This window comes from Pavona decussata, unplaced genomic scaffold, assembly GCF_977016875.1.
Source record: "Pavona decussata unplaced genomic scaffold, jaPavDecu1.1 SCAFFOLD_268, whole genome shotgun sequence".
Lineage (NCBI taxonomy): Eukaryota > Metazoa > Cnidaria > Anthozoa > Scleractinia > Agariciidae > Pavona > Pavona decussata.
Genome location: NW_028145670.1, coordinates 230826 through 246034, shown reverse-complemented (window position 1 = coordinate 246034; position 15209 = coordinate 230826). Strand labels below are relative to the sequence as shown.

The 15209-nt window shown below is 39.0% G+C and overlaps 2 protein-coding genes and 1 pseudogene across 2 annotated transcripts in view; all 3 read left to right on the top strand.

Annotated features, from left to right (window-relative positions):
* The first annotated feature begins 1039 nt into the window (after window positions 1–1039).
* LOC146455871 (uncharacterized) lies at window positions 1040–2132 on the top strand. The gene has a single exon (XM_085093767.1). The coding sequence runs from the start codon at window positions 1588–1590 to the stop codon at window positions 2041–2043; it is 456 nt and encodes a 151-aa protein (XP_084949893.1). The 5' UTR covers window positions 1040–1587; the 3' UTR covers window positions 2044–2132.
* A 324-nt stretch (window positions 2133–2456) lies between these two features.
* LOC146455870 (uncharacterized) lies at window positions 2457–3444 on the top strand (annotated as a pseudogene).
* A 5595-nt stretch (window positions 3445–9039) lies between these two features.
* Window positions 9040–15209, top strand: part of LOC146455869 (uncharacterized) — a 65474-nt gene continuing 59304 nt past the window's right edge. The window contains exons 1-2 of the mRNA XM_085093758.1: window positions 9040–9101; window positions 9449–9520. The gene's annotated coding sequence lies outside the window, so the exon portion shown is untranslated. The remainder of the gene's footprint in view (window positions 9102–9448; window positions 9521–15209) is intronic.

Here is a 15209-nt window from a genome sequence, read left to right as displayed (position 1 = left end):
GGGGGAACGAAGAAAAAGAATGCCATCCGTCACACGAACAGTTTACTAGAGAAACTGTATTATGAATTTGATCGCCTTTCCGCTTTACGTGGAGTGCAAAAGTTGTATTGAGCCGCACGTCAGTATGGAGTAACCCGCCTGCAAGTTGTTCGGTGGTTGCAGCAACAACCTGGCTACACTCTCCACAAACCAGCACGAAAACGCTTTCGTCGCAATAGAGTATTTGTCAACGGTTTGGATGGACAGTCGCAAGCGGATCTGGCAGATCTTCATAATTTGAGTCGCTGGAATCGTGGTCACAAATACTTGTTAACTTGCATTGATGTCCTATCCAAGTATGCATGGGTGGTTCCATTGAAATCTAAGTCTGCTTCGGCATTGGTAGCGGCCTTTACAAGCATATTTAAACAAGGACGTAAGCCGGAAAGGTTGCAGACAGATGCATGGACGGAATTCATGAACTGTAGCTTTCAAACATTTCTCAAGAATCGTGATGTTCGTCATTTTGTCACATACAACGAGACGAAGGTGCAAATAGTTGAACGATTCAACAGGACCTTTAAACATCTTCTATGGCGGTTATTTACTATGAGCAGCTCGTATCATTACCTGGACAACTTAGACAATTTATTGAATAAGAACTAAAATCAGAGCATACATCGTAGTATAAAAATGAAACCCGCAGATGTGACAGTTTTTAATGCTCAAGACGTGTGGAGAACCTTGTATGGTAAACAGGCCTCGATCATAAGATATAAATTCAAGGTGGGAGACCACGTCAAGATCAGTAAGTACAAACGTGTCTTTCAGAAGGGATATCTTCCGTCTTAGACAGAGGAATCATTTACGGTGGCACAGAGACTGCCACGAAACCCACCCGTGTATCGTTTGAAGGAGGCAGGTGGTGAGCTGATTAGAGGAACGTTTTACGAGGCTGAGTTACAGAAAGTGACCGAAAGTTCAGATCATCTGTTCCGCATTAACTCTACCTGTGGGAAGATATCGTTAAGCACTGGACGTGATAGAAGGCATGCTGCAATGTGTGCAAAGGCTAATCCTTCACATTGCCGTGGATGATGAATGGCACATTACCTTTACAACTCAAGAGGAATGGATGTTCGTGGCCAAGCCTGTGGCTCAAGCTCTTGGCTGGATAACCCAAGAAAACAAAGTCCGAGAAAGCACCATGTTTGCATTGAAGATTTATTCTACCCTTGGACAGATTCCTAGTTATGGTTATGAATGGTGTGCGTTACCGCTTCGTTACTCATTCACATTTCCCGGGACATTCTTAATTCCTTTAACCGTTTCTTTATGTCGCTGCACACACAGAGTAGTGCAAGTGCAAACCAATCTCATAGAGCCACATTAAGTGGGTGAAAAACAGTTGCATTTGCTATATGAAATGGTACCACACGGTAGATTTCGTGACACGTTAATGGAAGAAGCGACGCACATCAGTTATTTTCCTTTACGAACCAAAACATTTCAGACCGTTGAAATCTACTTAACAAGTGGTTGTGGAAAGCTGCTTTCATTCCAAGGTGGTATCGTAAACGTGAAACTTCACTTTAGACGGCGTACAAGATGAGTGACAGTTTTTACATCGTTGTAACCAGTGACGCAAGCACAGCTCAATACCCTGAAAACAAACCTGCCAAGTTTAAGATGCAACTTCTAAATCAACAACACTTAAGTGAGGACTGGGAAGTGGCAATGACACACATCATTTACCCACATACTTGGAAAAATGTGCAAAGTCGGCAAGTGTTTTACCTGTTAAGATGTAACAGCGACTCACCATGGACCCTACCCATCTATCTACCAAGTGGCATTTATCGAACAGTTGATGACTTGGTCAATGGTATGGTGACAGGACTCCTGAGTGCATTTCCAGATGTTTATCTGAAAAGTGGAAAAAGGATCAAGCGCATCGGTGGAAGTGACTGCTTCTACATTTACTCCAAAGCTCAACATTACTACGAATTCAAGTTACCTCCAACGTTTCAAGTAACGTTGCCCAAGAATTTAGCTCGGGCATAAGGATACTTGAACCATCATGATCGGGTACCGGCTCTTTATCAGATCAGTCTTCCCACTGTTGTCCAACTGAATAAGAACCAGAGTGTGACACTTACCGCTACTACCACCACTGTGCGACGTGACGATGAATTGGTCTGGGGTATGTTAAGTAGACATTCATTTCAGACTATGTACATCTACCCTGACCTAATAGAGTACCTTGTAGTGGGGGATGTACAAGCGAATATACTTCGAACCATAGTACCTCGTGGTCAACCTCGGGATATGGTGGCAGAGGAAACAAAGACTCCCACTTATATCTGTATTTTCTTACGTGGTTATCATTATAAGAAGTGACACTGGCCATCTGGTACCATTTGCGTTTGGCACTGTACGAGTAACACTTTATTTTCGGCGTCGTGCAATTCTCTAAGATGTTGCTTCCTATGAATCATCAATTTTACCCTTACCAACAACAAGTCATCCCCTTTTTCCAACGAGGAAAAGAAGACATAAGTGTCTTTGGAGGACATATGGATGTAGTAGATAACACTTCTGACAATAACTGGGGACTCAAGAAGAGGGGTGCATCTACTAATGCTGGTGGTGAAGTAGGATTGGTTGGAGTACCCCTGTGTGATCTGTTCACCACCAATAAGCTGCTGCTGGACAACGTAGAAATCAAAATCAAGATTGATCTAAACAGCGATGAATTTGTTCTCATGGGTGGAGAAGAGGCCAGTGATTGCAAGATAAGCATAATGTCAAGCATCCTCAGAGTCCGCACAGTACGCGTAGCTGACAGTACTAAACTAGTGCGTGTTGGTATCATGCAAGGACGGTCAGGACAAATAGCCCTACCTGCTATCTACACGCTGACAAGGACCCCAACACACGCTAGAATTAGCCCCAGGGGAGTGCTGAATCATACCGAGACGGATCTCTTCAACGGACTTATTCCTCAATGCATCATATTTGGAATGGTACGAAATGATGCCTACAGTGGTAGCTTGGCAAGAAATCCTTTCAATTTTCAGCTGTTTGACGTGAATGCAGTACGACTGACGGCCAATGGTAAAGAAATCCCTTATTCAGTGATAGATTTGACAGGTGGAAAGAGGATCGATGAGTACAATACACTCTTCTCAGGCAGTGGTGATATGAACTGTGGCCATGGTATTGATATTGACAGAGAAGATTGGGAAGGTGAATACGGCTTAATCCGCTTGGAATAACACTCCTGCGGGTAGTGGTCACCCAGACCAGCTGATTCCCCATCGCGGCGGTAACGTCAATTTGTATCTGAAATTTGGAGCGCCGACACCAGAGCTTTTAAATTTAATCGTATACGCAGAATTCCAAAATCATTTGGAGGTTGACTGCAATAGACGCGTGGTAAACGATCTGTCTGAAGGTGCTTGAAGATGCATACAACTCAAGAATTATGGCAAGCGTCAATGCACGATCCTGTCCTAGCACCTATCATGAAAGGAGTGTTTCCAAGTGACAAGTTACCAATCATCGATACGTATCCTACAGCAATGATTGTAAATACAGATCCTCATGATCAACCCGGAACGCATTGGATTGCGATGTACTTTGTATCGCCTCAAGAAAGCGAATTCTTTGACAGCTATGGATTTCCTCCTGAGAACTATGGTATGGATGGATATTACAATGACAAATCGATGCAAGACGTAACCTCAGATGTGTTTGGAGACTATTGCCTGTTTTACTTACTTCATCGAGCACGAAATGTGGATTTAAACACTATTCAAAATAAATTTCTGCGATATGATTCACAATGGAACGATTCACAAGTAGCACAATTTGTACAAACCTACATACAGTCGTTAACGAATTTTAGGAATGAACACGTCTCACAATTTGATAAGCAAGCTTGTAAATCCTTCAAATGTTGGCGTAATCAATAAATAAAGTTTTGTTGATGTTAAAATGAATGATGTGTGCGCATCTTTGATATATCACTTTAAAAAGGAACATCGATCAACAAGATATCACAACGTTGCTGCTTTTCATAGCGAGAAGGTGTCCCAATTCAAATGTCCAAGCAGTATTATGATAGCAGGGCTAAGTCAGTGTGGAAAGACGACGTTTACAAAACAGTTACTTGAACAAGCGGACTCTTTATTTAAACGGCCTATTCGTAAAATTATATATTGCTATGGACAATGGCAAGAATGTTTTAGGAACATGACAGCTCAAGTGACATATGTAGAGGGTATTCCCAAACATATTCCTAGTTTATTTCCTGCAAACTGCCGACCAGGAATACTCGTACTGGATGACTTAATGAGAAATTGCAGCGATGACGAACGTATTCTCGATCTGTTTACTAAGGCGTCTGATCACTGTGATGTAACCTGTATTTATTTGACACAGAACCTTTTTCCACCTGGAAAGTTTTCGCGGAGTATCTCTCTGAATGCCCACTGCATCATTGCTTTTTAACAACCCTCGCGATACGCTGGGTTTTTAAACGTTGGCTTCGCAGGCATTCGCAGGCAATGTACCTTACGTATGGGAAAAATTTCAAGATGCGACGTCAAACCCATTCGGTTATCTTGTATTGGATTTACGTCCTCGTACACGAAATATTCAACGGTTACGGACAAGGATATTACCAACATCACATTCTTATCCCGTGATTTACGTAGACAAGAAATGTCATAAAACAGAGGAGCCAACACTGGCGGATTTCAGTTAACGTGATGACTTCCTTCAGGTCACTTCGCACAGCAAAAGGGACAAGAAAAAATCAACGTGGTGGCAATATGGTGTTACGCCCTGGTACCAACACCCGATCTAAAGGTGTAAATAGAAATCGCGTGAGAGTATCCAAACAGTCAAGAGTCTTACAACATTTACCCTTTCTTTGAACTTGTTTCAAGAGTAATGGAAAACAGCGGAAAGACATGACAGCACATGCAAACAAAGGGCAAATGGAAGCCATTGGTGAAATCGCTCTAGATCTCCTTAAAGGCAACATTGTGATACCGAATTCATCATTAAAAAGGTTGAAGACTCACAAGTCAAAGCTCCTCTATTTGACTCGCAAGAGACCAAGTCTTAAGCGGAAATAGGTAGTGTTGAATCAAAAGGGAGTATTCTTGTCTGCCCTTGCTAGTTTGATTGCTCCTCTTGCTACCGAGTTGTTAGGAAAAGTGTTCAAATGAAGCACGCGCAAAAGATGGTGATGGTACCTGAACATTTATTGCAAAGTATGGAAACAGAACACCGGTTAACTGCACCAGCTCAGCTTCCCACTTTGACACGTTTATATCAAGACATGAGGCAGATCATGGACTCATTATTACCTGAAGATCAAAAAAGTGCTATTGTTGGATCAACTTTTGCAAAGGTATTAAGGTTTGACAAAACAGATGAAAAGTGAATCGACGGTAAAATCAACAGTAGTAATGCGCAAGTCAGAGCTATTACCTGCTAAGGAGTCTACCCCCAAACCAGAGACAAAATCTACCAAAGCCTCTAGACCATTGAGGGGTACTCCTCTCAGTACTTAAGGGTCAAAAATTCCCATCCCAACCGAAACACCGCCTTCCGTTTCAACTGAAAAATCAGCGCGTGTACTCATAATGGATACACCACCAACTTCTAGGCGTAAAACAGGAAAACGTCGTTACAAGGCAAGAACACCCTTGGTCGCAAGGTTACGAAGCACTACACAATGGGAACCGTACTAAACTGGAAAAACCTGTTTACTCAAAGAGAAAGATATAAAACACAAGGATATGCTTGCTATGGTTATTTAGTCCGGATCTTGGCACCAAACATCTTTGAAAATAAAAGCAACTCTTGTGACGATGAGAGAATAAAGGATGCGTACTGGATCTGTTTTGCGTTCTTGGTGTATGAGGACATTTTTAAAAAGGAACCGCTTTCATTGCATGATCATCAAAACGCGACGTCATGTTTGAAGGAAGCAGCTTTGGATAAATATCGCAGTGATGTTTATTGGTTGTGGCACAATGTGTTGGATGCAGTGGCGCCGTATGAACAAGACTGGATCGATAACACACAACCACATGAAGAGCGGAAACACATTGAGAAAGTGCTTCTGCAACCTGACCAGTTTTGCAAAACCTGTTGGTACTGGTTAGACTTGATGATTAACGACATTGATGAGGCTGACAGGTGGTAAGCTGGTTTTATTACATTTGAAAGAACCGGTTTTTAAAAACTGAATAAAGTGACCGTGACTTCGATCATCACACATCACTTTCAACTGACTGCTCCCAAGGAACACTTCCAAGATGAGTTACTCAAAATGTGGAATCTGCCTCCAAGACCTCGAAGTGATCAAACCCGCTTTTGGTATAGCTTACATTCGGTGTTCAAATTGGAAAGAATGTCCGTTCTTCTGCCCTGAAGAGAGTATCCATGGCTATCAACAATGCGTGTGTGAGCGTGTGATCCCTGAGTACAAAGTATGTGAAGGTGGTAAGCAACTACTGTGCAAACACATGGACACGCCCACGTTAAGGGTGTCAAGATCAGCAAAGAATCCGTTCAGGCCTTACTTTACATGTACAAGAAAGGAAATGTGCAGACACTTTCAATGGGGTGATGAAATGCCCGTGGACGCATATTCTCAAAGGGAGCTTCCGGTGTACAAGCCAAGAGAAACTGAGGTGGACATGACGACAACATATGGGAAACAGCTGCAAAGACCCAAGCTTCAGAGACAATTTGCCAGAATCGATAAAGTGACTGATTTCATGTAAAATTCAGCACAATCGTTCTCTTTGGAATTTGATTGTAATATCTCATCATGTTTATTCAATAAAATTAATGGTGTTGATACAAAATATTGTCTCGTGTCCGTTTCAGGGTGCTACTAATTTGAACAGTGAAAGGGATAAAAAACCGGTTTGGCAGGTTTGTCTTGTCTCCGATATCAAGGAGATCATTTTGAATTTTAATTCTGTTTAAAACTGGTTTAGTCCGGTTTTTCTAGGTTGAGCTTGTTTGACCGTGACGGCAGTGGCTTCTCATTGGTTCTCAACTTATCCATTGTTCTTTCCCTATATATTTGCGATACCACCCGGCTGGTCGGGCGGGACCATACCACCAGAGCACAGTACACTTTATATACTAAACTCCAAATCATACATACACTTGCATCTCATTAAATCCGTCTTATGCCTAGATGGCTTGCATCTCATTAAACCCTACCCTATATCAACCGCATGTCATATCAACTTACGCTTAAAACCGCTTTAGGTGACCCCTAAATCTATTTGAATACATGAATAAAATTGGTCTATCCATCCGACCCATAATACTCTCGAGGTGAAATCCAAGCTTCCAGTAGGGTAACCGTTCTTCATGGTTTTCTGCCATTATATGAAATATTTAAAAAAAATAACCTTACATCCTTTACATACTTACCTAGGCTTTCAAACTGACAAAATATGAGCGAAATCGATTTTTTGACCGTGGCCACATTTTCTTTAATTTTCTTCGAATTTTTACTCACATTCACTCTTAATTCTTGCGCCAGTTCTTCAAAGCGGAAAAATTGGTTCTGATTATTAATTTTTTTATGGTGTCCACAGGGAGCTTGGAAGCAACAAAATAACTCAACTGCTGGAAAAGTTATTTTCTGGACTGACAAGTCTGGTGACGTTGTAAGTTTTTTTTTATACAAGTTGTCAGGGTTGTGGTATTTTGTTTATTTCTGTTGCCTTGAAAATTTCTATATTTGTCAATGATGAAGATGTGAACTCAACAAGACGAAAGTTAGTTATTGTAAATACATACAAATTAACTCTGGTGACAGTTCTTAAAAGCGGGAAAATAGGTTCTGACTATGGATTTATTCACTTCTTGGTGTCCAAAGAAAGCTTGAAAGCAACGAAAAAACTCAGCTGCCGGAAAAATTATTTTCTGGACTAAACAGTCTATATAACGTGTAGTCTTTCGTACAAGTTGTCAGGGTCGTGGATATTGTTTATTTCTGTTGCCTTAAAAATTTCTACCATTGTCAATGATGAATGATGAAACTCAACAAGAGGCATATTAGTTGTTGTTACTACATACTCGACTGAAAGGTCTGGAGACGTTGTAAGTTTTTTCATGGTTGTGGGATTTGTTTATTTCTGTTGTCTTGTAAATTTCTATATTTGTCAATGATGGATGATGTAAACTCAACAAGAGGAAATTTACTTATTGTAAGTATATACAGATTAACTCGTGTGACAGTTCTTCAAAACGGAAAAATTGGTTCTGATTATGCATTTGTTTACTTTTTGGTGTCCACAGGGATCTGGAAAACAACAAAATAACTCAACTGCCGGAGAAGTTATTTTCCGGACTGACCAGTCTATCTCGGTTGTAAGTATTTTTGTACAAGTTGTCATGGTTGTGGGATTTTATTATTTCTGTTGTCTTGTAAATTTCTATATTTGTCAATGATGAATAATGTAAACTCAGCAAGAGAATATTTAGTTATTAAAACTACATACAAATTAATTCCGGTGACAGTTCTACAACGTAGGAAAATGTCTAATTATTATTTCTGTTGTCTAGTAAATTTCTATATTTGTCAATGATGAATAAAGTAAACTTAACAAGAGGAAATTTAGTTATTGTAACTACATACAAATTTATTCTGGTGACAGTTCTACAAAGTAGGAATATTGGTTCTGCTTATGCATTTGGTTACTTCTTGGTGTCCACAGGGATCTTAAAAACAACAAAATAACTCAACTGCCGGAGAAGTTATTTTCGGGACTAACCAGTCTATCTCAGTTGTAAGTATTTTCGTACAAGTTGTCATGGTTGTCGGATTTGATTATTTATTTTGTGTAGTAAATTTCTATATTTGTCAATGATGAATAATGTAAACTTAGCAAGAGGAAATTTAGTTATTGTAAGTAGATACAGATTAACTCGTGTGACAGTTCTTCAAAGCGGGAAAATTGGTTCTGATTATGCATTTGTTTACTTTTTGGTGTCCACAGGGATCTTGGAAGAAACGAAATAACTCAACTGCCGGAGAAGTTATTTTCTCGACTGACCAGTCTATCTCGGCTGTAAGTATTTTCGTACAAGTTGTCATGGTTGCAGCATTTCATTATTTCTGTTGTCTAGTAACTTTCTATATTTGTCAATGATGAATAATGTAAACTCAGCAAGAGAATATTTAGTTATTGTAACTACATACAAATTAATTCCGGTGACAGTTCTACAACGTAGGAAAATGTCTAATTATTATTTCTGTTGTCTAGTAAATTTCTATATTTGTCAATGATGAATAAAGTAAACTTAACAAGAGGAAATTTAGTTATTGTAACTACATACAAATTTATTCTGGTGACAGTTCTACAAAGTAGGAAATGTGGTTCCGCTTATGCAATTGTTTACTTCTTGGTGTCCACAGGGATCTTGAAAGCAACAAAATAACTCAACTGCCGGATAAGTTATTTTCCGGACTGACCAGTCTATTTCGGTTGTAAGTATTTTCGTACAAGTTGTCATTGTTGTGGGGTTTTATTATTTTTGTTGTCTAGTAAATTTCTATGTTTGTCAATGATGAATAATGTAAACTCAGCAAGAGAAAATTTAGTTACTGTAACTACATATAAATTAATTCTGGTGACAGTTCTACAAAGTAGGAAAATTGGTTCTGCTTATGCAATTGTTTACTTCTTGGTGTCCACAGGGATCTTGGAAGAAACAAAATAACTCAACTGCCGGCGAAGTTATTTTCCGGACTGTTCGATCTATTTTTTTTGTAAGTATTTTCGTACAAGTTGTCATGGTTGTGGGATTTGTTTATTTCTGTTGTCTTGTTAATTTCTATATTTGTCAATGATGAATAGTGTAAACTTAACAAGAGGAAATTTAGTTGTTTTAACTACATACAAATTAATTCTGTTGACAGTTTTACAAAGTAGGAAGATTGGTTCCGCTTATTCATTTGTTTACTTCTTGGTGTCCACAGGCATCTTCAAAGCAACAAAATATCTCAACTGCCGGAGAAGTTATTTTTCCGACTATTCAGTCTATCTTTTTTGTAAGTATTTTCGTACAAGTTTTCATGGTTGTGGGATTTTATTATTTCTGTTGTCTTGTAAATTTTCATATTTGTCAATGATGAATAATGTAATCTTAACAAGACGAAATTTAGTTATTGTAACTACATACAAATTAATTCTGGTGACAGTTCTACAAAGTAGGAAGATTGGTTCTGCTTATGCATTTGTTTACTTCTTGGTGTCCACAGGAAGCTTCAAAGCAACGAAATAACTCAACTGCCGGATAAGTTATTTTCCGGACTGCCCAGTCTATCTTGGTTGTAAGTATTTTCGTACAAGTTGTCATCATTATTTATTTTATTTTATTATTTCTATTGTCTAGTAAATTTCTATATTTGTCAATGATGAATAAAGTAAACTTAACAAGAGGAAATTTAGTTATTGTAACTACATACAAATTAATATTGGTGACAGTTCTACAAAGTAGGAAAATTGGTTGTGCTTATGCATTTGTTTACTTCTTGGTATCCAGAGGGATCTTCAAAGCAACAAAATAACTCAACTGCCGGAGAAGTAGTAATAGTACAGATGAGAATAGTAAAAAATAATTCTGACGTTTGAAGCTCACGCAAAACTACTTAATTTTACGGAGAAACGGAAAACAACGAGCGGCGAATAAACGTGGTTACGTGATCATTTTTATCGTTTGTCGTAACCGTAATGGGCCATTTCACAGTTGTGTGCTTATTGACCTGGCCTTGGATTGAAAGCGAAGCTGGAGGTCACCTTGTTTTGATACAAACCTCGGTGGTTTTCATAGCGGAGCTCCACGCATGCCGAAGGCGCAGATCTTGGTAACAGAACTCGGTATCCCGTGAATGCGAGAAACTTTGGTTTGGTTATGACCTCACCTTCGTCCGACCGTCCGTCCCTCCGTACGAAACCCCACAATGCTAATGCGCTCGTGCCTAGTGTTTGTTCGCCTGGACACTCATTAGAATATTGAAGTCAAATTATTTGACTGATACTCCGATCCGGCACGACGAAACGTTGTGTTTTTTCCTCTTGAAGCGAAACGTTTCGCTCACTTATCGTTGTAAGACGAACGAAAAAATCAGCAATGGAATAAAAGAACTGGTTATTCTCAGAAGAGGCGAGTATATTCATGTGATTTTGTTGACAAAACTTTGCTGTTTTGGAAGATAGTGTTTTCCTGAAGTGTTGACACGCCGTTTAACTTAAGCTAAATACTGGTAACTTCATGGCTTTCTTTGAGTTCATTTTTTCGGCCCATGTTCATTATTTACATTGAAGTTTTATTTTTTAATCTCGTACAATTTTGCCTTCCAACAGCGGACGTACGCAATCCCACAATGCTAATGCGCCCGTGCCTAGTTTTTGTTCGGCGGGACACTCATCAGATTTCTTGAAGTGAAGTCATTTTTCTGCGATCTAGCGCGACGACACGTTGGATTTTACTTCTTGAAGCAAAACTTTTCGCTCACTTAACGTAGGAAAACGTTGCTTTTCCCGCATAGTAATAAACCGCGCAAAAATTCTACTGTATTAGTGGGACCGTCCTTTACTTAGGCGTAATAGTGCTAACTTAGAAGCAGTCTTTCGAGCTCATTTTGTTCGTCCATGTTCGTTATTTCTCTTGGAGTCCGTTTTTTTTCTAATCTCGTCCCGTTTTGCTTCATTTAAGAAAATTTGATTCTTAGCTAAAATAGTCAGTCGAACCCGAAACGTCTCGCAACACTGTATCGTTGGCGTAAACTACTGACAAATTTTTCTCGCATATATTTCTAATTTTAGCATTTATTTGACAATCTTGACAGCGAACAAGCAGAATGGCTTAATACAATAGCGTAGAACGGAAAAGATTGAAATAAAAGTCTTTCAAAGAACGTTAAAAGCGAATGTAAAATTTAAAAAAAGGGTGATTTCATTTTCATCAAAACAAAGCTTACGCAAACCATTTATTCGCTGTTTGTGCGAATTGTTTAAAGATTGTTGTTTAGTTTATTTCTCTTAATTATCACAGTTTGTTAATTTCTATTTGTTACTCCAGGATATATTTGAACTCTATTTTTATAGTTATGGTAGCCTTTTTCTGAGGTTTACGAGTGGCTTTCTTGATAAGCAAAATTTTACTAGACAGTGACAGTGCTACGTAGGGCGCGTTGACTGTTCACAAACCGGTTCGCCTCGATCCGTATTAAAAATAACAAAGAATGATAACAACAAAATACATCAATATATGGAATCAATTGAACAAACCTCTTTGCAAACATCGGTTTTATGAACATGAAGAAAAGTACTTCAACTCGATAAATAGGCGATCCCGTCCTGAATATTTACTTACAGTGTCCAAAATATTTTGGTACTTTTTGGACCCTGCACTCACATAATCATGCACCTCAGCATGACACTTTTACTGAAATATTTCTTTGTGCAACGGGGAGGGGGTTAAGAGACTACCTTGCTCCCCTGTATAACGGGTAGTATAATTATGTATTCGCATAAGGCCGAGTAGAATTAAGGATTAATTTTCAAGCGCATTTTAAAAGTTTGCCAAATTGTGCGACGAGTGGAATTTGCGAAGACTTTAAAAATACAAGTGAGAATTAATCCTTAAACTACGAGGAATCATTGCGCTGTTATAACACGGAGGACAAAATTTTTTAAAACCATCAAGGAACTTGGTAAAACAGTCAGTAAAACACTCACCGTAAGCAAAAACCACACAATTTATTTAAGTTATTCGTAGCGTACAAAACAAACAAAACTGACGAGAGGAATTACCATTAACACGTGTAAGTAAGAGAGAAAACGATTTTAATTCAGGAGCAAACTAACAACCATAAAACTTAATGTTAGGCATTCATTATCAAGTTGTTCACCTGCACTGTGAAGCTTCCGGCCTCTTGAAAATCACAGGAACGTAGATCGATAAAAATAACAAACGGTGGATTTAAAGAAGGAAATTGCGGAGTAATTTCTTCCTCTGAATTTGACCTGCTTCTTCCTTACATAAAAAGGACACTGTTGTGTTCAGTTATCGTTCGTTGTAAAAGAAGTTGCGAGGTGAAAGCACCAATGAACATGACTGATTTCAATTTCGCAGCCAAACAAATATCAATCCGATCCACGTTTTTAGCTTTGACACCAATAATCTTCTACTGACTCTTGTAAGAGACACGAAAACATAACCTTTGGGATTTCCTTTCTAGCTGCAGCACTTGATTTCCATGTATATTTGTTACGAATAGCCCGGCTTAAAGAGTCGAACTCCAAAGAACCTCAAAGAACTCGTTGAGTTTGGGCACAAAATAAAGAAACCAACAAAATATATAACTGGCGTACTCAGCCAATGAGGAGCGAGTATTTTCGCCGCTCGACCCATCAGGAGTAAGTAATTTTACCCTCGATGAAAGGAAAATTAAGAAAAAACCGCCCTCAACAAATCGGCATTCAGTAGTTTTTTCTTCTGTACTTCATTGTTATTGTTGATATTATCCTCAAATGTTGTGTTTCAGAAGTTTGTTCGTAAGAGTCTTAGGGCTTAGCCCTTGACAAATCCTTTTTTGACTCCTGGTGGGTGGCTGGAGGAAAAATGCGTGAGGATAATATTTAAAATTTTAATCACGACTTCTTACTAGAGGCTACCTAGATAATCTGATTGAAAAAATTTTTTCACATGTCAAATTTACAGAAAGGTCAACGGTATTGAAGCAAAAAGACAACATTCCCAAACAAATATTACCTTCCGTAACACAATATCGAACAATCAGTTTCCAACCTCAAACATGTTTTAATGCGAAAATGGCACTTAATACAAAACCAGCCTTTCCTACGAGAAATGTTCAAAGAGCTACCACTAATTTCCTTTTAAAAAAGGAAAATCTCTAAAAAAAATGCTTGTCAGAGAAAAAATATAAAGAGGTTACACTTCAAAAATGTTTCCATTGTTAGAAGTCGTGCAGGCCTGCCGCCCCTTGCTATCTCCTACTTAGATGTTCTTCTTTTGATTTATTGTTTCGAAAAGGTGTGTTCTCTTTCCGTAAACGTGAAATTGGCGTCTTGAAAATTTACGCTTAAAGTGCATGGGGCGGGCCATAATAGCTGAAATCCGATATCTCAGTACAAAAAAAAAGACCCTTTTCTTCCTAGATCCCACCTAAGACCTTAAAATATACGGGTAGACGATGGATTCTGATTAGTCAGCGTTTTCTAAAGACAATTAAGCAATAGAGGACAGAAATATTACTCAATGGAAGGTGAGAGGCGAACGCAATAATCGCGTAAAAATCACGGAAACTTCACTGCAGCTCTGATTGCATTAATGAGGGATGATTGACTCTTCTAAAGGTTGGTTTGTGATTGGTCCGTTAAAGAGCAACCAATAACAGACGGTTTTTTAACAACAAGATATTTTATTAAAAAAATCCTTAAGATGACATGGTGGGACAATTTTCTGCACTCCTAGGGACCAGCGGTCTACTTGCACAAAAAATCAAAATCTTACACTGCGGAACGTGCTCCTGCTCTCTTACTAACCAGCGACCGTGACAAACATTTACTCACTTCCGCCTACGCATACGATGTAAAGGCGATAGTTATCGCGGGCTCGGGTTTCACGGAAATGACAGCGTCGAAACTTGTTTAATTTGTTTTCATTTTTCTTCTTCTTCGGGAACTTGAGGCTTATCAAAGAGCCTGTTTAACAAAAATTTCCGTTTGTCCACGGCTACTTCTGCAGCTTCTTCATAATCTATAGAGTCCTTGTCCATAAAGCGACGTAGGGTGTTCATGACTTCTTGATGTATAGGATCCTGCCTAAGACCATGCAACCACTTTAAATTGTGTAAGTACAGCCTGCACAACTTTTGCTTCTGAGCCGGTGATGGAAAATTCAACGCTTTGGCCTTAGCAACCGCTCTAGATACACCCTTGTCCAGAAACTGTTCCACCTGTTTGACATAACTAGGATTTAGAGTATCTCTTACTTCCGCTCGCAGATATCCCCAAGGATCACTGCTGTAATAGTCGGAATAATTCTCCACCGTGTCTTCATCATCTTCGTCATCACTATCCACGCTTTCATCCTCCTTTTCGTCATCTCCCTTTTCTTTACCTTCTTCTTCTCTCTTTTTATCTTGT